Consider the following 25,277-nt stretch of genomic DNA (forward strand, 5'->3'; position numbering starts at 1 on the left):
CACCCTGTGGACTTTACCCCACACTGTAATTGAAAGAGTACTCCTCAGTTTACTCTAGCCTAAGCCTTTCTGCAAGCTGCTGCCTTTTACTGTATTATCTAGTATGATAGCAATGATATTAATAGCAGGAACCTTCCTTGCAAAGAACCAATTGCAGCTATAGCGTGGCTCCCATTGCACCCCTTGCCTGCACTGATATCTCTCTGTACAAGAAAACACTTCCAGGTTTACTCCAGTGGTTACAATTAATGGAGATCTCCATCCATTTATCCTGCATCAGCATAAACAGTCCTATCTGTAGGTGCTGCCTGCTGTCAGCTCCCACCCTTTAAAATGATGCTGGAGCTTCCTTGTACTCAGAGATCAAAGGTCTCCAACACTTTCTAGGCAAGAGCAAGGCTGAAGGTGACTACTGGGGAACAGAAGTGTAAAATCTTCTTTCTGGGAGTCCTGCCACAGAGAGGTCTTCTACCATTGTGCTTCCCTCTTTTAAAACCTTTACAAATATATGGAGGGATTTGCAAGTGATCATTTAAGGGATCAGGAAAGCCCAACTACTTGATAAAGTTCTTTTACCTTTGGTAAAAGAATGTTAATACTGGAAAGCTGCCATGTGCTCTCACAGGGTTGTCCTTACAAAGAGATGTCTTAGAATAGCTGCTTTTCAGAAATGAAGAATAGATGTGTCTGACCAGGAAAGCTTTCTGAGGGTCTCTTCCAAGGCTTGCTTTTTTTTCATGGGAGCAGATAAAGCTCTGAGAGCCACTTCTCCCTTACCATAATAGCCCTCATTCCTACTGCTATAGCTGTGCACATGGGCAGACTTCAGTCCTTTATAGGGTAGATGAGTATCTCTGGTGGTGAGAAGTCTGGATAATGCTGACTATTGTGTGTTTAATAACATACTTTCTGGACTAAATTTTTGTGGGGAAATGTTACCTACACCAAGCAAATCCTGTAAACTGCATGTATACCTCCAGAAACTTACTGTCCAAGTACTTGGAAGAGACCACTCAGAGTCCTACCAGATGAGTTTTGTCATATTCTCCATCAGATATTCGGTATCTCCGTTCTGCCCTCTGTACAGCCTGGGACTGTGGCTTTGCTGGGGAACTCTGAATTCCACAAGTTTCTGCTTCCATGTTATTAAGCTCCAATGTGACATTTCTCAATGGCATCTTTTGAAACAAGATAATACCGAGATATACTCATTTCTTTGTCAGTCTTCATCTGATTTATAAAATAGTTCTAAATCATCACAAATTCTGATATATAGCATTGAACTAAATCCTACAAAAGTCTTTTATAGACTTTTCATCAGATGTATTAAGGCATAGAAGCAACATGCAAAGATGATTGGAAAACTTTGGCACGGAGGCATTTTCTTCCAAACGATGGATGTGCTGAATCTTTTGTTATGAATCTTGAACTCCCTGAGGAAGGACTAAGTGGATATGTCCAGGAGGTCTTGCTAGTTGATGGAAGGAGAAAGCTCTAAAAGTTAGTTCCAAAACTCTTGTGTGTGAAGGTTGGGGTGGAAAGCACCTGACTTGGTTCAATCAGAGAAGAATGTCTGATGCCTAAATATAAATCAATTCATCCTCTAAAAAACAAAGTAACATCCATTACATATTTTTTAGAGAATAAAACTGATTCTGCCTCCCTGCATTTTTAGTTTAAAAAAGCCTCAAACCCTTCCAAGCTCATGAAAAGAGAATTATACTGCTAGACAAAGCCTGGAGTCTTATTCTGATCTCACTTTGCAACAGCATGTGAATATGAAGTTCAGTAGAAGTTGATGAATTTACACCCCTTAGTGTCCACTTGCAGAGTATGCAAGTACTGAATCAGAGCCCCAGCGGTGTGAGACATGCAAGCAGGAAGCTGCATCAAGCTGCTTTTGAGGAAATAACACTTTTCAGATAAATATCAGTCAGCTGCAAACATTTTTCTCTCCAGGATGTGTGTGCTTTTCTAATGTTTAGAATAAAAATGTGGTGTTAGGAATTGGGAATATAGTTTTCACATATTTGATTACTTCAGCATTAAAGCAGCATGATAATATTAGTGGTAGCCTTTAACATGAACTTTGTTCTGTAACTTCCAGGCTTCAAAAACTAATGAGGAGTAAAATTGGGGAAAAAAAATTCTTCCGACAAGCTGGTCTTCAGCACCTTTTTAATGGATAACAGATTTGCCGTCATCACATATCACTTGGAATACATTATGACAAGACACACAGGCTAATATAACACATTGTCTACAAAAGGCTACAATATATTAGTGAATTTCTCTTTAACTTGATAGAGGATGAATCAGTTCCAGTTACAGAAGCTTTTCAATAGTTTTCTCTGAAGAACTTAAACTCAGAGTCTCCCAGTGCTGATACCCAATGTAATCAGAAAGCATCAGATGCTTTGTTACAGAAGTTGCAAAATGGTCTCTTTGTTACTGTGAAATTTGGAAAGCAAAGCATGAAAAGAGTTTTTTAACTTTCAGAACTTAAGAACAAGTTTTCAGGAAATCACAGGACCCAGGCAGGCAATAAGAAATGTCAGTTTTTCACTGTACTGAGCTCTGTTTCCAGAGGTGCAGTGAGTTTGATGCACCCTGAGTCTGGCTCATTTGAATTTCCAGTATTCAGATGTGAATCCTAGATGGGTGTTTCTCTAATCTTTCAACTGACTGACTGTTGGATGCTTGCTGCTTTCATAGGTTTGGCTAGCAGGGGAGCACTTTAGAGAGTGTAAAAGCATCAAATGTTCCTTCCCCTACGGGGAAAACAGGGTGATGAAAGAAATGTAAACCTAAAACTTAAAACCAAATATTTTGTGTTATTAAAAGACTAGTACATGCAAAACGGTTTTTTTAATTTAAAAAAAAAAAAAGTTTGATCAACAGAGCAGTATTAGCTGATGTGAATGCATGCCTCCCTGCAGCAGGCACCACGATTTCTCTAATCAGCTACTGTCAAGACTCCCTCTTCTGCTCTGTTTCTTCCCTAGCTGTAAATGGAAGATCTAGAAATATATCCCACTTCCTTGTCCTGGTTTTGCCTTTTCATTCAAGAAAGCATAGTGCACACTTAAAACATTTTTAAAAGTGCTCTTCAAACTTCTCCAGGCAAGTCGATGGATAGTTGAAACTGGAATGACCCAGGAGCACTGAGTCATCTGCTGACTTTTTTTTCCTCCTCTCCACTTCCACAAGCAATGATTTGTTTTCCTCCTTCCTCTTGATTAGCTCTGTAATACACTCAGATTGTAAAGTGAACTCGATCTTGTGTCTCTTATATTATCTGTAGTGTCTCATTAGCCTTGGTACCGTTATAACCCCTCTCTGAATCATCATTTGTATATGGATGTTTGACATATCAGCTGATTGTCCGTTTTTCTCTTTCCCTTCCCATCTCTTCTGAAAAGCAATGAAGCTATTTCTGTTGATACTTAAATATCACAATTTCTCCCACTATCACTAATAGCATAATGACATTATAAAGAACCTTCCTGCAGTGCATTTTTGTGTGAGTAATGCACACAAAGTGGAACTCAACGAGAACATAATTAAAAGTTACCCTCTTCAAATTCATTAAAATAAGAACGAGCAAGAAGTTTGGACCAAGCAAATGTTGCTTTTCAGGGACTAAGCATTGAACGAAATATTCCCAGAACATCTTCAGTCAGGGCAGATTTGACATGGGAGAAGGTACTTTAATGTTTATATGCATGTGACCATAAAATAGCCACTAGCACACAGAAAATAGGTGTCTACATGCCACTGCAGACCACGGTCACAAAACTAGTCCTGTTTTCACCATTTTCATAGGGTGTGGTGAGAATAATTTCCCTAGGGTTTATAAACATTTCTCCAGATATATGCCAAAATGGGATTTAGTGTCTCCTGCTTCTATATATTGGACAATCAAAGTAATGTTAAGCCCCCTTGGGCTTTCTCTGCTCTGTGTGATGTAGTATGAGATTTTTGTGTGCATATGGCTTTATTTTTGTTTTATTGACACCCATAACAGCAACCTGGGTTTTTTTTCTTCTGGAGACCTTTGTACAGGGAGCTGCCACGTTTTAAAAATAAAATAGTTAGAAACATTGTTACTTTTTTTCCTTCCACGCAGGATAACAAATTTTGGCAGGTTTTTAGTACTTAGTATCCCACAGGAACTAGATATTCAAGATCTTGTTCCATCAAATATGACCTGCATTTTTTTAATATTTTTCTTTGCTCAGCTTCCCTGTTGTCTCGTTCCATGTGGTCTCACTTGAGTCTTGATTTAACTATGATAAGTTCTTTTGTTTTCCTATTCATCTTATCTTCACAACCACATTTATTTTTCCTATTTAAGCCAGGCAAAATTTTTTTAATGTTACAGTGCTGATGTAGTGGTACCCAGAAAGCCAGAAAATGCTTCGCAAGAAGCATGGCTTGCATGTACAAGTGAAATTGCGTGCACACACAGCATGCACTTTGTGGGATTGGGGCTTTTCCTTGATGCAGTTTTGCAATGTGTTTGTGCAATTATTTTGTTGCAGCAATGGGATACTGAGCTGTCAGGCTTTCCTCCTTCTGTGGTCTCCTGAAAAGGCAAATGATTAGGAACCATCTTAGAAAACTACAGTTCTTTGCTCTACAAGACTAGGAAACATTGAGTTCAGTTGGTATCCTTGATGGATTTTAGTTTTGCAGAATTTCATTCTTGTGGGTAAAAAAATTTATCCCTAATACTTAGGGCTCAGTTAGGGGCTTACTTGAGAGAAGTAGTGCTTGGTGATGTCAGCCTGCCTGGGGGTATCGCTGAAAGACCTGATGCTGCTGCAGATCTGCTGCAAAGGCACTTTGGTGGCCCTCTGGCCAGTGCTGCAGTGCCAGGGCAGGAGAGCAGTGGCTGATGTGTTGGTGCTTGGAGAGGCAGTGGGCCCTTCTGCAGAAATATTACTGCCCAGCACCTGGCAGGCTTCATTTTCTTCTCTGTATGTCGTGGAGAAAGGAAAAGCACTGACAAGCAGGACAGTGAAATGTGGCAACAAGCTCATCTTCCTTTGCATGGGTGTGAAAGCAGGTGGCAGGCTTGAATCTGTACTTTTCCAAATGCAATGGTTTTGTCAATGCATCCCCCAGCAAGTAGCTCATTGGGGAGATTCCTGTTCTTACTTGGTTAATTAAGCATTAACATGTAAGTGTTACCTTGCACAGGTAGGTCAGGACTTGCACAGAAATTAGAAGGCTCCTTTTCCATCACTTGTTTTATTTTAGTTTTTAGAATGGGTGAGGATTTGTTTTCCTCTCCCCAGTAGTCATGCTGTCATGATGGAGAAGCTGAAGGGCCCAATTACCCACTCTGTGATGTTGTTTGTGAAGCAATTAGAACTGACAGAGTGTGATTAAAACCAAGAAGCTATCACTTTTTTCTTGAGGCAGGAGGGGTAACTGTTTACAGATTAATATGCACCAAATCTACAATGGGAATAATTTCTTCACCCACTATGTAATCTCTACTTCATTACTGGATGAGTGTATACAGCTACATAGATTTTTTTGCGCATGAATTAACACTTGTAGCTAATAGCAGTAAACTCACAAATGGACTATTACTTTTTATAGCCTTTTAGCAGAGTCAGCCTAATGGAGCAAAACTGTTAACAAATTAAGATACATTTGACAAGGCTTCAAGCAGGAATCATAACCCAGGAGTCACTGTTTGGGACACAAATGCAAAGTTCTCTGCAGAACTAGCCTGTATCTCAGCTGTGGTGTGGTGGCAAGTGCCAAACCTCAAAATAAAAGAGTTAAGGCAATAGTTCTCTGTTCTTGGTGAGATTTTCAGAGCAAGGAACTGACTTTCTTTAATGTTTGTAAAGAGCCTGTCACATCTGTAGTGCTACAGGATATAAAATAATTACAACAACAGTCATAGTAAAAAAAGCTGTATTTGTCCACTTATGGCACTGTACATATTTTAGACACTGTATGATTATCAAGCTACAGGAACATCTGATCTTCTGTGGAGAGTGTCTTTAAGCCATGGACAGAATGTATCTGTGCAAATGCAGGGCTTGAGGAGTTGGTTGCCTGAGCATGAAACAAACTGGACTAAGAATGGCCATAAGAGCTATCAGATATGTTCAAAACAAGATGTCTTTTCTAGTGGCCACCCTGCTATAGCCTAACAGCCTGCGGGGATTCTGTGGCTTCAGCTCCGTGTTTGGGGGTTTTTTGGGTTTGTTTTTGGATTTTAAGGAGTTTTTTAAGTGAAGAGTGGAGGTGACTGGGCAGGGACTGTGTTTGGAGAGCAGCTGGATGTGCACTGGCTCCTCTGGTGTGTGGGAGTTATTAGAGTATCTGCCCACCTCAGAGCTTTCTGCCTCTCCTGGTCTGTGGCTTTCAACCCTGCCAGTCTGCTTTTTACTGGGAGTTTCATAGAGTATCTAATATCTTTTACCTCATCAAACTCCATCTCAAAGACAATCTTTCAGTCAGCTTTAGCTCTTCACTTGTTTTGGAGCTGTCTGATGAGGTGCTTGCATCTGACATTGGTTCATTCTCTGTCCCACTTTTCCACATCTCAATACTGCATTTGGTAAAACAGAGATGTGACATACATCTTGAAGCCCCAGCAGAAGCTATAACCTACCAGGGGGCTTTTCTCCAGTGCATTCTTATTGGAGCTTGTTGACTATTCACAGCATCACATCATGCACCTGTGTATGCTCCTATTGAGGAGTTCAGTCTATGCCACCAGCTCCCCGACTGCTATGCTAATTAGTAACTCAAAACCCAAACTTAGAGACATTCAGGTTGTTTTTACTCCTCTTTCTCGATCTTGAACCTTTGCTCTCCCTAGGCTTGCTAAAACTTCATTCAATGTAATGTGAAGGCTTGTTCTTCTCCTAATACCTTGTGATATTCTGCTAAGAACATCCAATGCTACAGTTCCAGCATAATTATATTTCCCCATAGATGTAAAATGTGTCTGCATCAATAGCTTATTAAAAGAGTGTAATAAAAAATACGACCCCACAATTCTGCTATTAATATAACAATTCAGAGCCAAGAAAACTCCCTGATCCTTCTTACGCATCTGCTGTAACATGGTACAGGAGTAGAACACCTTAAGCCAGTTTAATCCCTTCTTTTCACCCCCTAGCAATATACATTGGCCCAAGAGAGTAACATGAATTGAAAGTTTAATTTATTAATATGCAATAGTGATAATGTCAAAAGAACAATATATAAAACCCACACAGAACAGGATTACACAGTACATAGGGAAAAGCCTAGAGCTAATATTTAATATAGCAAAACACAGCCAAAAATAACTTCTCATCCAAGGGGCAAAAGAGGGAGAACTCTGCAGGTGCTGGAGCAGAGGAGCTGTGGAAGCTGCCTCTGCCTTCAAGCGTGCAGCTGGAGCCAACCAGCCCTCCTCTGGCTGAGCCTCCTCTCTGCTGGAAACCCACAGAGATCGCAGCGCTTTCCACGAGTGTCGACTTTTGGGGCAGTGACTGAAGTTCCCAGCTATCACTTTGTCTACCTTCAAATCTCTCACTGCTCCAATTTAATGGTACAGACAAGAATCAGAGAAGCAGACACAAGTGGTGCACATGGGGAGCAACCCTCATGCAGTGCACAGCAAACAGGGAGCCTCGCAGCTCAGAGCATTTCAGTAAGCGAAGCATGAAACCAACCGGTCACTTCAGCTAAATTGTTCACTTAAGCTTGGATGATTAAACTTTCACCAGTAGCTAAAGTATCCTGCAGCCTTAGAAGTGGTACGGACACATTAACGTTTCACTAGCTTTGCCATAAATGAGCAATTTGCCCTATAGTCTTAAACACGCACGGAAAATGTTTCAGCCTCCAAGTGACTGGCAGGTTTCAAACACTTTCTAGAGTTTTCTCTCCTTGCCCCTTCCCTAAAACAGGGGAGGAAAGAATAAAACTCAGTACTTTCCTAGCATTACTGAGCATTCAATGTACAGCCTTACCAGGAGAGCAGAACTTGCTCTTTAGAGGGCAAATTGAGAGGGATGTGACGGGGTGGGGGGGTAGATGCCAGTCAGGACCTGGCTGCCCTGCAGGTTTCCTGCTCTGCCATGCATTTCTTGAGTGATGGGCTGAGGTCCAAGCTGACCATCTAGCCTGCCTGCTGCTGGGCACTGGTGCATCCCTGTACTTGCACACCAAAGAAACTACAACAGCAAGTAAACATGTGATCAAAATATGGGACCTACTTGTCTCTGTTGATTGAAGAGTCTGAGTCTGGCAGCTAGGGCTCTGTTAGCTGTTGTGTCTGTAGATTCATCCCCTCTCTGATTCCTCTTCCAGCCTTCCCTAACTCTGATCTACTTGATGTCCTTCCTTTTGCTGGAGCTGGTTGCTCCCTTCATGTCACAGCGTGGATTAGAAGAGCCAGGTCAGCTCAGTCAAGCTCTGCTACTTTAAACTAACTCATCTCCTCTTGAACGAGACACAAGATGCTCTGTTCTCAAATAGCAATGATCGCTAAAAGGCAGAAGGAGGCTGTGGAGATGAGAAATGAGGGCAAATCAGGAGAGCTACCTCTTAGCTGAAACACTGGCAGCTGGAAGAGGTGGTGTGCCCACAGCCTGGCTCTGCTGCATGTTGTGGATCAGAGTCCACGAACACAAGGGAAGAAGAAAAGGAGAAAAGCAGTTGGGATTGCCCTTCCAGCCCCTTCCTCCCTGAAAGCTGTAGATAGAAGATGATTGTAGCAGCAGTTCTTGTACAAGTTAACAATCATCTCCAAAACTTTTCTCTCTGGCGTTTCTCAAGTGCCAGAGCCTGGGCGGGTTAACACAGGTCACAGCTGGCCTGCGCCGAGGTTTCACGTCACACTGCCTGCTCTTATACATGGGGCTTCCATGATTTATTTGATACTTTTTTCAAAAGCTTTACTTCTAGCTAGCTGGCTAAATTAATGTATTTGTTGTCATCCAGAATGGGTGACTAACTGCAGGCTGGGCCCCCGGCTGAGCAGAGGTGGGGAGTTTTCTTCCCTCTGCAAGGAGAGAGGAGTCAGGAAGAGCCATGTCTCTGCCCCGCCACTGCAGCCTTTCAAGGCCTTTGTGGTACTCTCCTGCTTTCCTCTTGTGGTTGCCATTCCTCTGCAATTTCCTGCACTGTGGTAATTTTTTTTTAGTTTTATTTTGATACTTGTTAAATCAGTGATTATATTTTGCTCTACTCAGAGATTTGTGTGGTGCATGCCAGGGTTTTATTAGCAATAGCCTCTGCATCAGACTGCCATTTACCTAAAGGAAATTCAGGGCTGCAAGGAGGAGATTTGCACAGGGCTTTGCATATAGGGTGTGGGGCAAGTCACAGTGTGGCTGTGGGCCAACACAGGACCAAGTCACCTTGAAAGGGCAACTTTAAACGTTGTGTTTATGGTAATGCAGTTCAGAGCAGGACAAGGGGTCAGGCAGCAGATATATGGCCAACAGCAGAATTGTATGGAGTGAAAGTTCACAGGTCCCTTGGCATCTGAGCCCAGGGCATAGCTAGGTGACATGCCCAATCCCTCTCCATGGCCTTATATGCTGGATGATCAGTTGCTGGACCTCAGACAGAGTGGCTGCACGTGCTCCATGGCCTCACTGACCAGAGGAATGTGAGGATGGAGGCAGGTAAGTGAGTCTCACTGGTAAAGTGAGTTTTACATCAGTGGCTCCCCAGCTGGCTTCTGCTCTGCCATTAGGGTAAAAACAAAAAATCTGTTTGCACAGTTTCTGTGATTTTTAAATATCTCATTGTATTACATCAGTCACATGTGGGGATATGATAGATGGGGTGAAAAAAAAAGTGCAAAACAGAAAATGAAGAAAAGTGCCATCCTGTTCAGTACAAATGATTCTGCCCTGGGCTGAAGAGGGCAGAAGGAGAGAATGACAGACAAGTGCTCAACCAGCAGTTGAAAGGCAAACCTGAAAAAGAGCTGGGAGGAAATAGGAGGGAATGATTCGGTAGTAAAGGAAAGAAAGATTAAGATCTGACCTAGATACAAAGATCACTCCCATCCTGCCCCTCATTTGCTAGGTCAGGAGAGGTAATGAGGAGAGCAAGACATCCCAAGGATTGCTATGAAATTCCTCCCAGGTTTTGAGCCCACATACGGAGGCTCAGCAGGAAACACTGGGTAGCTTGTGCAGCACCATGTGCAAGCTGGTGTCTGTCTGGGTGCTGGTGAGGTTGAGTGCAGGGGAAATAATCATGTTTATTGTGTGTCCCCCTTCCTCAGCTCCTCCCAACATCAGGTAAAAGGCAAGAGGTAGAGGATGGTGTGTGTGGAGCAACAGGCGAGCATTATGTTAGCCTGCAAGGGAGGTGCTTTTACTCAATGCTCAATTTAACAGCAGCATCTCAGCTCCCACTGTGTGCAGAATCTGACCTCCTCATTTCTTTTTATGCTTTTCCCCTGCCCTGTGAAGGGTCAGGCTCTTGCCATTGTCCATCTCGAAATAAGGGTGTGTAGCTCAGTCGAACAATGTGATCTAATGACAAACTGCCAGTAGGTGATGAGTTTAAAAATATCAAGAGATATCGTGAGAAACAGCTGAAGAATAGAACTAGGAGTAATAAAATAAGGTTGATAAAGGAAGAGTCACCTGAAAAGTCTCCTGGGAGGTCTGCTATGCCGAGGCATGGCCTGCTGGGATACATGTGAGCCTTCCTATGAAACCATTCATAAATTATGGGAACTGTTTGCTTTTAAAAGCCTTGTAGCAGACAGCCATCCATATCAAGTCACCTGTTAACTCTTGATATTTCCAGCCTCTCTTCTTTGCCTGTTGCCAGTACACTGATTACAAGGCTTTTTCACACTGATGAGTTATCCAGTCTTATCTGTGCCAGCTCTGTATGGAGCTTATTCACAAGAAATTCAACAAAAATATTTCTTGCTCAAAATTCAAGCTATTTTACTTGAACATTGATATACTGTGTTTGTATCCTGGACTTGAAGTAAGTTTTTTTTAAGTGCTCAAAGTGACTGTTAAATTCTAGTTTAATTTTTAAAAGAGAGTTGGGTACCTCATTCATGGGGAATTCAACCCACTTGGATTTGGGTCCATTTAAACTCTGGACAAGGTTTGGATCACATATCCCCCTGTCCAGGCTTGCATCTCTGATTGTAACTGAATTCAGACCTTTGTGCTTAAATTCTCTAGTGTGAACTGTGAAGGAAGAACACACATGTGGACTCTGTTGATAAAATCTTTGGGCGCTTGTGTGAGATGTATTTAAGTAATGTTAGAGGGTTTTTTTGTGGAAAAACATATTTGACATTTGTTTTTTACTGGTCTTTGGAGACTGACAGTGAACACAAAAAACCCCCATGTGTAACATGAAAATAAATCTTTTATCTGCTGGCTTTTCTAAATATGGTGCACAATGCTTTTTTCCACTCCAGAATTTGAGAAAACATTGATTTGATCCATTTAAGTGATGAATGCCCACAAAATAAAACCTTTTTTCTGGAATGATGACCTTGGGCAGATTAGAGCAGCTAGGTAAGAAATCCAGCAAGTATTTATCAAAGGCTTCTAAGACAGTGCAAACTCTAGTGAGTTCAAAAGCAAGAGACTTTTAGTCTTCATACAACTGACAGGGTCATAACGTTTCAAGAATGCCAGGAATCCGTGTGGCTGTTCCATTAAACACCCCTGATTAGTGAACGTGCTGATAAACTTCAAGAGTCAGAGGTCAACATTGTGGAGCCGAAGGTACCCCAGGTATCTGAAAATGTCTCCAGGATTCACGCTCCTCTTGCCCAGTTAACCCCTTCCATCACTCCACCCATGGAGGCTCAGAAATGGAAAGAGAGTATGTGTCTTGGACACAATATTTTCCAGACAATTCTGCAGAGATGTTGAGTTATACTGAAAACTATGGAAAAATGACCTCAGGCACCTCTCATGGAAATGTTCTCGGCAGCTGGTTGTTCTTTGATTTCAGCTTGAGCTCATAGTTAATATATGTGTAAAATACCACATTGCCACTGGCTCATCCAGCCTCTCTCCCCTCAACCTCAGGTGATACAATGATGGCAGCAGGCTGTGCATTAAAATACCTCCAGAGCTATCAAATTGCAAACATGACTGCAGTTTCAAAATACTCAGGACCAGTCACACCACCCTGTCGCGGTGCAAAGCTCTCCGCTCTGTTAAGGTTTTGTTGCAAGAGCTACAGCTATACTCCCGCCAAGTGCCTGTAGCAAGCAATTGGGAAATCTGTGAAAATATGGGCTGTGTGCCTGACCATCACTTCTGCAGGGCATTGGTTTAACTGCAGCACAGTCAGGAGGGTCCCAGGAAGGCTGAATTATCCCAGCAGCTCCCTGGGGTGGTAGCCCATTTTGCAAGCAGTTACCCTAACTGGCCAGTCCACCCCAATGCGGTATGGACACTGCTTCTGCCTCAAGCTCCCAGGCGGCAGCGCGGAGCTCGGAGTTTAACTGGTCCTGCAATATATGGCTTTTCATTCCACGCTCTGCTTATGAGCTGCTAGAGGTACTAAGGATTCATGTCCGCTGAGGGCCACAGCGTGACCCCATCAGTTTCTCTGAAAATCAATAGGAAAAATGTTGGAGAATGCAAAGGAAACAGGAACAGTCAAAGTAAAGACAAGTGATGTCCTGTAATGGCTGTAATGATTCTGAAACACGCAAGGTCACAGATAATTAGGAACCTAATTCTCCTTTGAAAGAATCTGTCAAGTTACTTCCCTACCTCAAAAACAATTGCTGATTGATGTTATTTATGGGCTAACAAACTCATTGAAGGTAGTCTGAATGGAGGTTGTACAGCCTTTACTATCCAGGTGGAGTTAGGTAGCCACAGCTGTAGAAGAAAACCCAGGTAAAGAGGTTTTCTTTGTTGTAGTAAAATGGTCTTGGTAGGACGTATTTAATGAAGGTGCCAACCCTGTTGCAAGTGAGAGCTGCAGTGCAGCAGTTCTGTTAATCAAGCTCTCATCAGCTTATGCTAGAGAGATCTCCCCATTTGGATGTTTCACTGTGCTGCAGTTGTTGAGAAGTGTTGTGAAGTGGGGAGAAAAGACCCAGGAATGATGGAGCTGCCTTGGGACCAGGTAAAAGTGTGGAGAGAGCCCAGAGCAGGCAGGGAGGCTGAGCAGGCACTACCGTGAGCTTTGCAGAAGGAATCAAAATTCAGGGACTCAGTGTATATTGCAGTTAAGGCTTCAGGAAGAGGATGCAGAGGTCTCTAGGCTGTACCTGGTACAATTTGGAAGCCAGTTTGTACCAATGTAGGCTACAGTGTGCTGCTTAGAGCTGCAAAGCAGGGGAGTCAGTAGCTAACACTAAATGTCAGACTCCTTCCTCTCTACCACATTTCTACCCAATTGGTTTTGGTTTTACTTCTAATTCTAAAGAATTGAGGGAAGTGCTGGTCTCCTGTAGGAGAGAGGTAAAAGGTTTTATAATAAGCAATCGGGTTGGTTGAGAAGAGGGGTTCCTTTTCCTGGATTCTGTGTGTCCCTGGAGCTGGTGGTGAGGGAGCTATGGCATAGATCCAGACCCAAAGCAACTTCCAAACAGTAGAGATGCAAGGCAAATTTGGACTTCAGCACAAGCGTGGGTGTTAGCTCAAAGTGTATAACGCAAAATTGACTCACAGCTCAAAGGCCAGGGCCACAACCAGTGAAACAGCAACCGTACAACTCACAGACAAAATTTTGGGATTAGGCTAGGTGGCAGAGACAGCCAGCAGAAGGAAGAGGCTATATGAGCCTCTCAGGTATAATTTAAAAAATGCTGTACTTATGAACTGCGTTCTGAGAGCTTTCTGGTAATGAGGTGTCTTAGTTATTTTGGTTTTTTTTTTCCAAAACTGGTTCTTCATTTTTTGCACAGCTGCTTCAACCTCAGCAAGATCCTAGACTTGAGGGGAGATGGGTGGTCCTTCCCAAAGAAAGAGCAGTGTATAACTACAGTTATTTGGATCATTTTAACTTCAGAGATGTGGGATGGGGAAAGGTCATAAGAAAATGTGGTTGCCACAAGAAGGATAGAGCATATAAGAATATGGTTAAGTTTTCAAGGTCCTGAATTCTGCCCCATCCTGGCTGGAGTGAGAGGTGAAATTTAGGCAAAGATGAGGTTTTGGCTGGCTCCACGTGAGTTCAGCTGGTGGAGTGCTCTCAGCACTGAGGATTGAACCCAATTCAAAGCAGAAATTCCACATTTCAAACCCAATAAAAACTGTAGTTCAAAAACTAGCTGAGATTTCTGCAAAGTGACACCTAAGAACTTACCTCACCCCTAATTTACACAACTCTGACATTTAGAAAGCAGAGGCATGAATAATTAGGCATACAGTAAAAATTATATGGCTATCTGAACCTCCCCGTATGGTTCTGAATTACAAATTATGTATTTCTTCACATCCAGGTATTATTTTTTTGCAATGGGGTTGTTTATGGCATGCTATTTTGTTATCTAGATTTGTATCATTTGAACAAGAACTTCAAAACTGCAAATATAGTCAATACCCAGTACAGGCACAGCGTGGCCAGAGCACGTGTGAGTCTGTTCTGCCAGACCAGTGCTGGGTTTCTGACAGGTCAACTTGAGTGTCTCTATATTGCAGTACTGTAGTTGGGACTGTAGTTTATGTATAGGTGGGGGGACATGGAGCAGATGTGAGCAACTCCACATGATCAGCTCAGCTGGGCAGTTATTAGCCTGGTGTCAGTGCCAGCCCTGCCTGAGCCAGTGTAAGGGAGGGTGGGCAGCAGTAGCTGATCTTCGGGGTAGGAAATAAGAAGCTCCACAGTGCAGGGCAGAACAAAACCAGTTTTCTCAAGTGAAGCTCAGCCACAGCTAGAAAAACCCTGTGCAGGAGTTGGGGAGCTAGCTCAGCTCTTGGGACATTTGCACATGGGTGTCCCTGTGCCAGAGGCTTCCCTGATGTGTGACATGAAGACAGCGTTGCCACCCCGGGAGTGCTGGGAGGATAAGCTCTCCTGAGATGGTGACATGTGCTGAGTGTGCTGATGGCAGATGATCTCGGGGAATGCCTACACCAAAGTGGTGAGATTTGCAATTTATGCAGATCTTTCTACTCAGACAGGCTTCTGTGTGGGCTGCACTACCCAGGTCTCAGCTACTTGCTTGGAGGTTGGGACCTTGTGTGGCCATGGCTAAATTGCTGTTAATTTGCAGGTAACCCCCTGAGAGCAGCTGAGGTCTGTGCCTTGTCCAGCCATAGTCATAGGTCTGCAGTACAATTATAAGCACATAGGGGCATGAGTTTCAAATAGCCTTTGGGTTTCTTTCTGCCTTCGTTTGTTTGTTTGTTTTATTATCCTACCGGGATTATGCATTATTGTGAATACCAAAACTGGGTTGGATTATACAGTGGTTGGAGCAAAATCAAACCTGAACAAAAGCATGTATTTGGTTTCTCTCGCTCCATCCCTGTGGATCCACTCCCATTCACACAGATCACTTCCACATCTCTTCTTCAATTTACGGTGGCCTTAAAGTGGGAAGAAATGCTGCATATGATAAATGGGTGCTTTACCTCCACAGTCTCTTTATTCTGATATTCTCCCTGCCATCCATTTTAGTAGGTGAGCCTTTGTTTCCAAGCAGTACTGCACTAATTGGCAGATGTACATTGGGTATGTATGGGACTGGATGTTTGCTAACACAGAGCTTTGGTTATCTATGAACTTTTGCATCTTTATTTGAGCAAAAGGCTACTACTTCAGGGGAAAACAGAGTCAAGATCCAACAATACATCATGTGTCGTGTGTGTGCATGTGTGTCCCAGCAACTAATAATATCCTCTTTCATCAGCATTCACCCTCTTCTTTCCCTTCTATTATTCAAAGATTATTTTTGACAATTTCTTATAAGGGGCACAAGCATAACTTTCACTCCAGCACAAAACACTTCAAGTGCTCTTGTTGCTCTGTATGTGGCAGGCTCTGTCTCCTTCCCAGCACTAAAGTGTCTGGAGCCCAGATTTGTAGTCAAGATTTCAGGCACATTTTTGTGGCCTCATAGTTCTTATTTAGTTTTTAAAAAGAAAGAAAAGAAAAACTACTTTAATAATTTGACCTGTATTTTCATCATTTCTAATGTCTATGGCATCCTTCCAGATGTGTTTCTGCCTGCCTGACCCTCCTGTCCATACTTATTAATTTCATGGTGATCTTTTCAAGTGTGTTTGGAAACAAACAGGAAAAAGTTACTCTAAGGTCAAGAATGAGCCCAGGGAAGCAAAAAAGGAATGATCATGCTCCCTACAATAGTTTATATTTCTGTATTTTTTTCCGCCTTGCTCTTAAAATGGGCTTTACACATACAGATCTGTAAAATATCCCTGAAGAGGGAAGTTGCTACCCGAGTCCTGCAGGTGATAGGAGGCATCAAGGCGTTAGTTACCAAAGTGATTCAGAGAGTCAGTGGTAGAAGGAGGAGGTCCAAGGCTCTAACCCCTGCGCAATCTCTTCTGGTGGAGAAGTGAGACATGGGCATCTTGGTCAGGGTGAGAGCTTTGGCTACTTAAATAACCATTCACTGGAATAACCTGGGGCATAAATGGTGTTGAAAAACTTGAGACTCTACAGGCAGCAGGACAGTGAGGTCAAAGTGTCCTCAGTGTGAAAAGTACTTATCTAGAGCTGTAGCTTTCTTGATTTGATATGCTTACCAAGTCAGTGTAAAACAAAATCTAGCTAATGATTTAAACCTAGAAACAAAACTTGGGTTTCTCTGAGAAAACTGTAGGGGTGGCTACTTGCTTTGATTTTTCATTATTCTGCCCCATTCATACAGCTAGAGAGCTGTGTTTATGCCCCTCAGCTCTTCAGAAAAAAAAGTGAAGAAACACCAGCCAGAGCTGAAAAAAGTAAAGGACAAGAATGTCAGTTGACCTGGATGAAGCTTGCCCCAGCACTGTGGGTAACTGGTGGTTTGGCAAACGTGTCCTCTTTTCCCCAGAGTTTCTCCTGGTGGGAATGAAGAGCCTCCCTGACCTGGGTGCTTGACACAGGGACAGCTGGGTCAGGCAAGATGACTTCTGAAGCCTCCTCAGTACAGTGAGAAGTGCTTCTAACGAAAGGGCGGCCAAACCTGAAAGAGCAGTAACGCAGAGAGGAGAAAAGCCCTATGAGAGGAGTTCACATTGGGAGCTGGGCTCTCCCGGGCTGTCGCAGCGAGCAGGAGCTGATTCCCAGGGAAAATACGATGCAACTTGGAGTGAACTGAATTTACAATGTCCTGAGACGTCCGCGTCCCTGCAAAGTGCTAGTGGGAGCTCCTGCTTCCTGCCCTGGAGACCCCCACGGGGGCAGCGGTGGCTTGGGCAGCGGCAGCGGGTGCTTGGTAGCATTCGGCCCTCGCTGCGGGCACCCAGCCCAGCCCAAGAGCTGTGCCAAACCTGCGCTGCAGGGCTGCGGAGCCCCTGTCCCCAGCCCGGCTGGGTGATCTGGTCCCTTCGGCAGCGGTGGGACTGATGCAGCTCCACACTGGAGGATTAGGGATGGGGTTGAGGCTTTCCCAACCGCAAAGGGCTTTCCAAAACTGCCCTCTCCTGGTTGTGAGCGCTTCAAAGCGACTGTTGTGACCTGATGTCCCAACGTGCTTGTGGGTTAGGCCAAGGAGGGCTGGTGTACGTGGACTGTCCAGTAAGCAGGGGTTCCTTCGGACTGGGAAAATCTTTGTGGGGCCCAATGAACCAGCCATACATGTGTCTGTGCCAACACAGCAGTACACGGGGACTCAGAGTGCCCCGAGTCCCTCAGCTACGTATCGGAGAGACCCGACTGCGATTTCACAGGTAAGTACAAGTCTGAATTTGCATGTTATGTTGCACATTCGAAAAGAAAAGAAGGGTTGGGTTTTGTAGAGGGCTTTTACTAGAGGAAATTGAAAAATATGTATCTGACATATCTGAAGGCTTGGTTTTAACTTGCATCCTGATTGTTCCAGATGTTCCCCAGATGTCAAATGGAACCAGGCATTGAAACAGCAGAACACATTTGTCTTAACAAGTTCTAGCTTCAGTATTGCCAAAGAATTAAAAGCCCTGGGTTTGTTTTGATTTTTCTTTCACTGGTAACTCTATTATCTATTAATTGTCTACTGATCTAATTGAAGGTGAGTTACTTCCTTTTTATTCCAAACTGTGAGGTTGATCCCGGTTGATCCCTGATCCCGGCTGCTTCCCAGTCTCTTTGGGTTTGTATGGTACTGAGCAGCTCCTGGAAAAAACATGCTATAAACATTGGCAGTGATCGATGCACACCACAGGGGTAAAAATAGAGAGCTGAGCCCCTCCACAAAGAGCTGATAAAGCTCATCGACTTGGGGCTTCCCTCCTTAGCACTTTCCTTGACAGAAATATTCTGGGGCCCGTGGAAGAGCAGAAGGCTGCAGGAGAGGTCAGAAACTGCCCCAACCCACCGACAAAACCCCCTCAGCAGGGCTCAGCGTCCTTGGGGGGTGGCAGCCAGGGCACGGGGGTCTCTGCTGCCCCTCCACGCCCAGGGACAGGAGCTGCAGCCCTGGGGGCAAGACCTGGCTGGGGAGAAACACGGGGTGAGGGAAGGGTGTGCTGCTGCCTGGGCCTTCCCTTCCCCCTCTTCTTTCCCTCCTTTTTCTTTCCAAGTGGGAAATCAACATTCAACTAAAATTTAACATGCAAAAAATGCATTTTTCAAGAATTTATGATACAAATTCAAGATCATTCAAAACATCAGTATTATTTCCATTACCTTCTCCAGGTGCAAGGGAATCAGCTGCTCCTAACACTCCTAGGACAAATTTCTTTGCATTCAAGGAGATGCTGTCAGGGCAGAGACCTTTAAGTCTATGGAAACTACGACCTGAAGTACAGACTGTGCGCAGGTGCGCTGGTTTAAGACGCTGGAATAAAGCAGATACCTTTGTGGGCATGGATTTTCTTAGATAACTTTGATTCTGTCTGTTTTCTGCGCACCTTTGATAATAATCAAACTCGAAGCAGAGGAGCCTGCGCAGCGCTGGCCTGGCGCGAGGCAGGGGGCGCAGAACGGGCCCAGTGGTGCCAGCGGCAGAACTTTGCGCATTTCTCTGGTGCTCCTGTGTTCGGGCACGTATCAAGTATCGATTCCTACGGCGAGCTTTGGCTTTGTTCGAGTCCTTGGAATAAAACAGCAACAACAGAAAAGCCAGGGGTGAGGGGCGCGCGCCCCGCCCCCGCCGTTCCGCCGCGCCGCCAGGGGGCGCTCGCGCACGTGGCCGCCGGCGGGGGTGGGGGGGCGCGCCGCGCGCGCGCCCCGCGGAGGGGCGGGGCGGAGGCGGGAAGGGGAGGGGGGGAGGGGGGTGTGGGGGCGCCGCGCCCGTCCCCGCCGCTTGGAGCCGGCGGAGCCGCTGTCCCGCGCCTTCCGGCTCCGTGACCCGGCAGTGCAAGCGGAGGCCATGGCCGCCTGCTGAGGTGCGGAGCGGGAGCGGGGCCGGGCGCTCCCGAGCCCGCAGGGCGCGGCGGGGCGGGCGGCGCGGCCTCTCTGTGCCGGCAGGCCCCGGCTGTTACCTGCGCCTCGGGCTGCCCCGCGCCTCGGGCCGCCCCGCTGGGCCGGGCAGGGAAGGTCTGGCGCGGCGGGCCCGGGAGGCGCTGCAGAATCGGTCCCTGGCTCTCTGGTTTTCCTGGCTATTCTTTATGGAAGGGGCTGTGCGGTAAACCTGCTCTGTGTGTGCTCTCTCTCGTCAGGCTGAGGACTGGCTGTTGCTCGTGAGCGGCGTGCCGTGGTCTCCAGAAAGCCCCGTCCGTACCGTTAAGCCCTGTGGCGCCTCGTGTCTCGTCAGCTGAAAATGAAGACTGTCTTAATGGTCGCGGAGAAGCCTTCTCTGGCCCAGTCCATTGCCAAGATCCTCTCCAGGGGTAGGAAAGAAAGCATGTCGGTTCAGCCCTTCTGCTTGTTCTGCCAGGGGCAGAGGCGAAGCGCTCCGGAGCGCACCGCCCGGCTGAGGAGATGCGCGGTAGCCGCGTAGAGGCGAGCTGCCTGGTGCGGAGGCTACCGGGTCTGGCTGTAGATGAAGTGAGATGTAGATGAACTAACCCTGGTTAGTTACCTGGTTGTCTTGGGGCTGCTGCCACCTGGGAGTGGTGACTTAGGGCACGTTGAATTCATAGAAGAACTGGATGGCCCTTCACATTCTGTTTATTTTTACGTGCTGATGCCTATTCAATTCAAGAGTAAAGAAATCTGGTTCTGATATTTCATGTAGTTGGAGTGTGTGTTAGTGTATATGGTTTCTGCAAAGTGCCAATCAAGTAGCAAATTGCTGTTCTGAGAATTTTAAAGCTATAGTAAATATTTTATAAATCGTGGAAAACAGAATGAGTTGATTATAACTGTGCTGGTCTAGAAAAGTAGTTGTATTTTCATAAGGATTTGTTCGTGGGAGGAAAAAGATGGAGGAGATAATGGATAGTTTCAAGTGAAAATGAAATATACTTTAAAAAAGGTCTAAAGTGATAATTAGCTGAAATAACAACTTGATCAATGAGTAGAATTTTGTGTTCAGGAAGACCCTAGCTGTAAGATCTAAGAAAAGGAGGGTGTCATGTCACACAAAATAATTTATTTAAATAGGTTTTTTTTATTCTGTTGATATTTCTGATCTTGTTTTCACAGGAAACATGTCCTCTCGCAAGGGACTGAATGGTGCATGCTCTGTGCATGAGTACACTGGATCGTTTATAGGACAGAGTGCCCATTTCAAGATGACATCTGTGTGTGGTCATGTCATGACTTTGGATTTCATAGGTATTTGTTCATAAAAAGTGTTAGCTGATATGGGTTGTAAAACCGTGAAGGACTTCTAATAGGAAAATACTCATTGTGGAAATAGTTCAGGAAGAATGTTAGATCTAGAGAGGAGAGGACGATGAAAAGATCACTTGTGGTCAACAGTTCTTGATTTTTGTTTCTAGTTCTCTGTCTGACTTCTTGTACAACTTTGGGCATATGACACTTAGGTTTTCCGTGCCTGAATTATGTCCCTGGAAAATAAGCAGAGAGGAGGCTTAATTTGTTAGCCTGTAAAAGTGTTTTGGTACTTTGAATGAAAGGTGATTAAGAAATGCAGAGTCCAAAGGGATATTCTCTAAAGCATTGTAGCGTATTACTGCAAAATAGAGACATGGTAAGGATAATGTGCCAGGAATCCTGTCACTAACTTGCTTTGAAGTGTGGGACTAGTCATATGACTACTGTATGTCGTCTGATGTTAATGACCTCACAGGTTTTATGAGGGCTAAATTTTGAGTTGTTTACACAGTGCTTTGAAGAGGTACAGTTTAGTGTAATTGCTAAGCAGTATTACAAACAGTTACTTCAGAAAAATGGAAATGAACAAATACATTGATATGAGAAGGTGACACAGGGTGCTCTGTAGCATAACCAGGCTGAGATATAACTGGTCATAAGTAACGAACAGTAAAACAGAGTGGAGTGTGCACTGTGAAAACAAGGAGAAATTCCTTCCTCCCCCTCACCTGATCGATTAATTGTACAAACAGAAGGTCTTTTAATAGCTCATGTTAAAATTTCTGAAAGGTGTGTGGTATTTTTTTTTTCCTTCATACGTTTCAAAATGATAGCTGCTATTCACATAATGCTAAGGGCTCCCTTGATATACGCTGAAGTGAGATGTATTAGGGTAGAAAGGCTTCTGAGACAAATCTTGAAAGCCAGGTGTTTTCCAAAGTAACTTTTGCTGTTGGTTGGTTGTTTTTTTTAAATGTATATTTAGAGCTATACTTCTGCTTTTCAGGAAAATATAACAGCTGGGACAAAGTGGATCCAGCAGAACTTTTTAGCAAAGCTCCCACAGAAAAGAAAGAAGCTAATCCCAAACTGACCATGGTGAAGTTTTTACAGGTATTCTTTCTTGTGAGATTTATTTGAGATGTATCTTTTTGCCTTGACATTCTTTTTCACCTGAAGTATATTTCATCTTTAAGGATTTGTTGTTCTTATTCTTCCTCTGTTGGAGAAAGCAATAACACCTGGTTTTATCCTGTCAAGAAAAATAAGTGAAATTATTCTGTGGTTCTGGAAAGCAATAAAAATGATTAATGAATTTGAAAGAGCAGTGTAGCATTTTGCTATGAATTAGCCTTGCTTTTTTAAAAAAAGACCCAAACAAATTCTTACAGGTTAGCTAGTTTTATTTAAGAACCAGAAATAGAACCTTCTCCCAGCTCTTGGAGTAGGTCAGTGATTGTCGCTCTAGTATAAGAAATTGTCTTCACCACAGATAGTTTCTGTTTGAGGGTAATGCCAGAGCATTTCATGGCCTTCAAAACGTTTGTTACATATCGTCCCTCTAGGGAGGGGAAGACAGACGGACAGGCCATCTGAATACACTGTTTCTCAAACTGCAGGTTGTTGAATGTTTGATTTAGTAGGTGTATTCACCTGCTTCCCAAAAGTGGGCAGTGTTTGGCAATATGCTGTACAGTATGCTGGAGTTCTTCTAGGGTTGAAGAGAAAAGAGTACAATCCTAAATAAGGATTTTTCTTCCCTGCAGGAAACAGCTTTTTGTCAAGGTTAGATCTATTTTGTTAATTTTACTGGTTTGTTCACTATCTGAAATCTTTGCCTCATTGAATTCACTTTTGCCGTTGCCTTGTAAGTTTTTTGACTGTCAATATCCTGCTTCTTAAAATTGGAGCATTGGATGCATGTTTTGCTTCTAACAGCAAGTGCAAGGCATAGCATGTAAATGCTTTCTTTAAAACAAGTCTTTGGTGGTTATTGTTCACTCTTCACATGTGCCCCTCTGAGAGGATGGTAGTTTGGTTGCTTTTACAAAATAATACTTTCTGAAAGGCAAGTATATGTGGTGTAAAACTGGTAGCTGTCAGATAAATTCAGACTTCATGGTATCTTTATGAACTAGGAAAACTTTTTTTTTTTTTAATGATGTGGAGATTAAGGCACAGAAAGGGGAATGGACTGTGCCCAAGGCTGCACACACAGACTGTGGCAGTTTAAGGAAACTTCCACTGCTATAGAGCTATGCTGATTTTTTTTCAGGTTCTGCAGAAAAACGTCTTGTAGGCGGACTTCTGGTCCTGTGAAGCACAGCTTGCTTCTCTCTCTGACCACTGTTTAAGTACCTGCAGACTTCTTGTCACTTCTGTATTCTTCCAGTCATTTTTGCACCAAATAAATTACCTCTAGTACTGTAAAATAGAAACAAAAAGTGTGCAGTTATTGAGGACGTAGGTCTTTTTCTGAGTTGCTGAAGACCTGTTCTAATTTTTCTCACAGGTGGAGGGAAGAGGCTGTGATTGTATTGTCTTGTGGTTGGATTGTGATAAGGAAGGAGAAAACATCTGTTTTGAAGTAAGATTTCAATTTTTAAAACTTACAATATCAAAATATTTGTCTGTGACATACAATACTATCTGTATTGTTTTATGGGTATACACTAAAATTCAAACTAAGTTGAAGAAAGTTTTAAAAACATGGAGGGCCTTGGTGAAAAAACGCGTGTGCTTTTGAACTCTTAACATGTCAGTTAAGGAGTATAAATTAATGTCATAGCTGTTGCTCATCTGAGACGAACAATAAAGTCTCTTAAATGTTTGAACATTCCAGTGCTTTGAGAATTGGTCTGTACTTCACAGCTGGAGTAGTTATTTTGTTGTCCTTATAAAACTTGATCTCTATTATCTTCTGTTCATTAAGCAATTAGACTCTTTTGAGCATAGAGGCCACTTTTAAGTGTAGGCTTACCACAGGAATGTGGACTCTGCACATAAAAGGTATAGAACTAAAACTTTGGTGTGCAAAGATATTTTTTTAACATCCTATTCCCAGAAGTCTACATGAAGAGTATTTTTTTGCTTTTGCTTAAAGAAGTACATTTTATCAAGTAATTGTTTTAAGTTCTTTAAATACCACTGTATCATAACTGGGCCCTGGCAATACACAGAATAAACCCAGATAGAAACTGATACATATTCATCAAAAGGTGCTGCAGCTGCACTGGTGAATGTCTTTGCACTTAGCTAAGAATAGTACTTCACTGCCAGCAGTTGCTGTTTAATGAATAAATCCTTCAGTTTTGCTAATTCCTAACACGCTTCTGAGTGGATGACAAATACTGCTTTTGCTTATCACTTAGTTTATTGGCATGACATCTTACTGAATTAAGAAAGTGGTTACATATCAGCAAATATCTTCTGGAGGCTGGGGTTTTTTTCTTTAGAGAGAAAAACTGACTTAAGCCCTTACCTTTCAAATACTCTTAAAATATGCTTCTGATCTTCACTAGGTTCTTGATGCTGTTCTTCCTGTTATGAACAAACCTCGTAGTACCGAAAGGACGATTTATAGAGCTAAATTTAGTTCTATTACTGACACAGACATCTGCAATGCCATGAATCACTTGGGAGAACCCAATCGCAATGAAGCTCTTTCAGTGGATGCCCGCCAGGAGCTGGATCTTAGAATTGGCTGTGCATTTACAAGGTGACAGCATAGATTACAGACAGTTTTATGGAAGGTTCAGGTATACTGCTCTGTCCACAAAATATGTCTTAGAACTCTAGTGGCTGATTCTGCTCAGCACCACAATGAATGATTTTATCCACAGACAAATAAAAAGAAAGAAAAAATTGTGTTATGTCTTTAACTGAGGTTAACTAGGTAAAGTACTATCAGCAACTATGGTATGATCTGATTTTAAGATGTTCTCCCACGTTTCTTTGGAAGTAAACAGGATTCAGTGAGGCAAAGTAACTATGACTTAATTAGCTGTAAGAGATAGTATTTTTCAGAATGCTTTTTTCTTAATGCCTGTATGATTTAATATATTACTCATATTTGTGTGTATAAGTTAGTGAAAACTTCTACTTTTCATGGGAATGAGGATATTAATGTATTTGTTCCTGGTTTCTTTTTTTTCTCCCCTCTCCTAGGTTTCAGACTAAATATTTTCAGGGGAAATACGGGAATTTAGACAGCTCCCTCATCTCCTTTGGGCCGTGTCAGACCCCAACACTTGGATTCTGTGTTGAAAGGCATGACAAAATCCAGTCATTTAAGCCTGAGACTTACTGGGTGTTGCAAGCTAAAGTAAGTTTTACAATACTGGTTTGTAGATGAGGAACATATATTTTTGCCAAAGAATGCATTTATATTTTTATTTTGTTAATTCATAAATTTGTAGCTGCTGACAAGAATTCACAATGCCTACAGCTTACTCATGTGTTCT

The 25,277-nt window shown here is 43.3% G+C and overlaps 1 protein-coding gene across 4 annotated transcripts in view; it reads left to right on the forward strand.

Annotated features, from left to right (window-relative positions):
* TOP3B (DNA topoisomerase III beta) overlaps nucleotides 1-25,277 on the forward strand; it is a 90,225-nt gene that overhangs the window by 54,873 nt on the left and 10,075 nt on the right. For 2 of the 4 annotated variants that reach the window (XM_074887091.1, XM_074887089.1), the window contains exons 1-7: nucleotides 19,374-19,478; nucleotides 19,752-19,922; nucleotides 20,680-20,811; nucleotides 21,821-21,927; nucleotides 23,327-23,401; nucleotides 24,336-24,532; nucleotides 24,982-25,138. In XM_074887091.1, the coding sequence (XP_074743192.1) occupies nucleotides 19,853-19,922; nucleotides 20,680-20,811; nucleotides 21,821-21,927; nucleotides 23,327-23,401; nucleotides 24,336-24,532; nucleotides 24,982-25,138 (738 nt within the window). In that variant the 5' untranslated portion in view covers nucleotides 19,374-19,478; nucleotides 19,752-19,852. Of the gene's footprint in view, nucleotides 1-19,373; nucleotides 19,479-19,751; nucleotides 19,923-20,679; nucleotides 20,812-21,820; nucleotides 21,928-23,326; nucleotides 23,402-24,335; nucleotides 24,573-24,981; nucleotides 25,139-25,277 lie in introns of those variants that run through there. The other 2 variants (XM_074887090.1, XM_074887092.1) reach the window with 2 other exon arrangements.

This window comes from Strix uralensis, chromosome 17 (genome assembly GCF_047716275.1).
Source record: "Strix uralensis isolate ZFMK-TIS-50842 chromosome 17, bStrUra1, whole genome shotgun sequence".
Lineage (NCBI taxonomy): Eukaryota > Metazoa > Chordata > Aves > Strigiformes > Strigidae > Strix > Strix uralensis.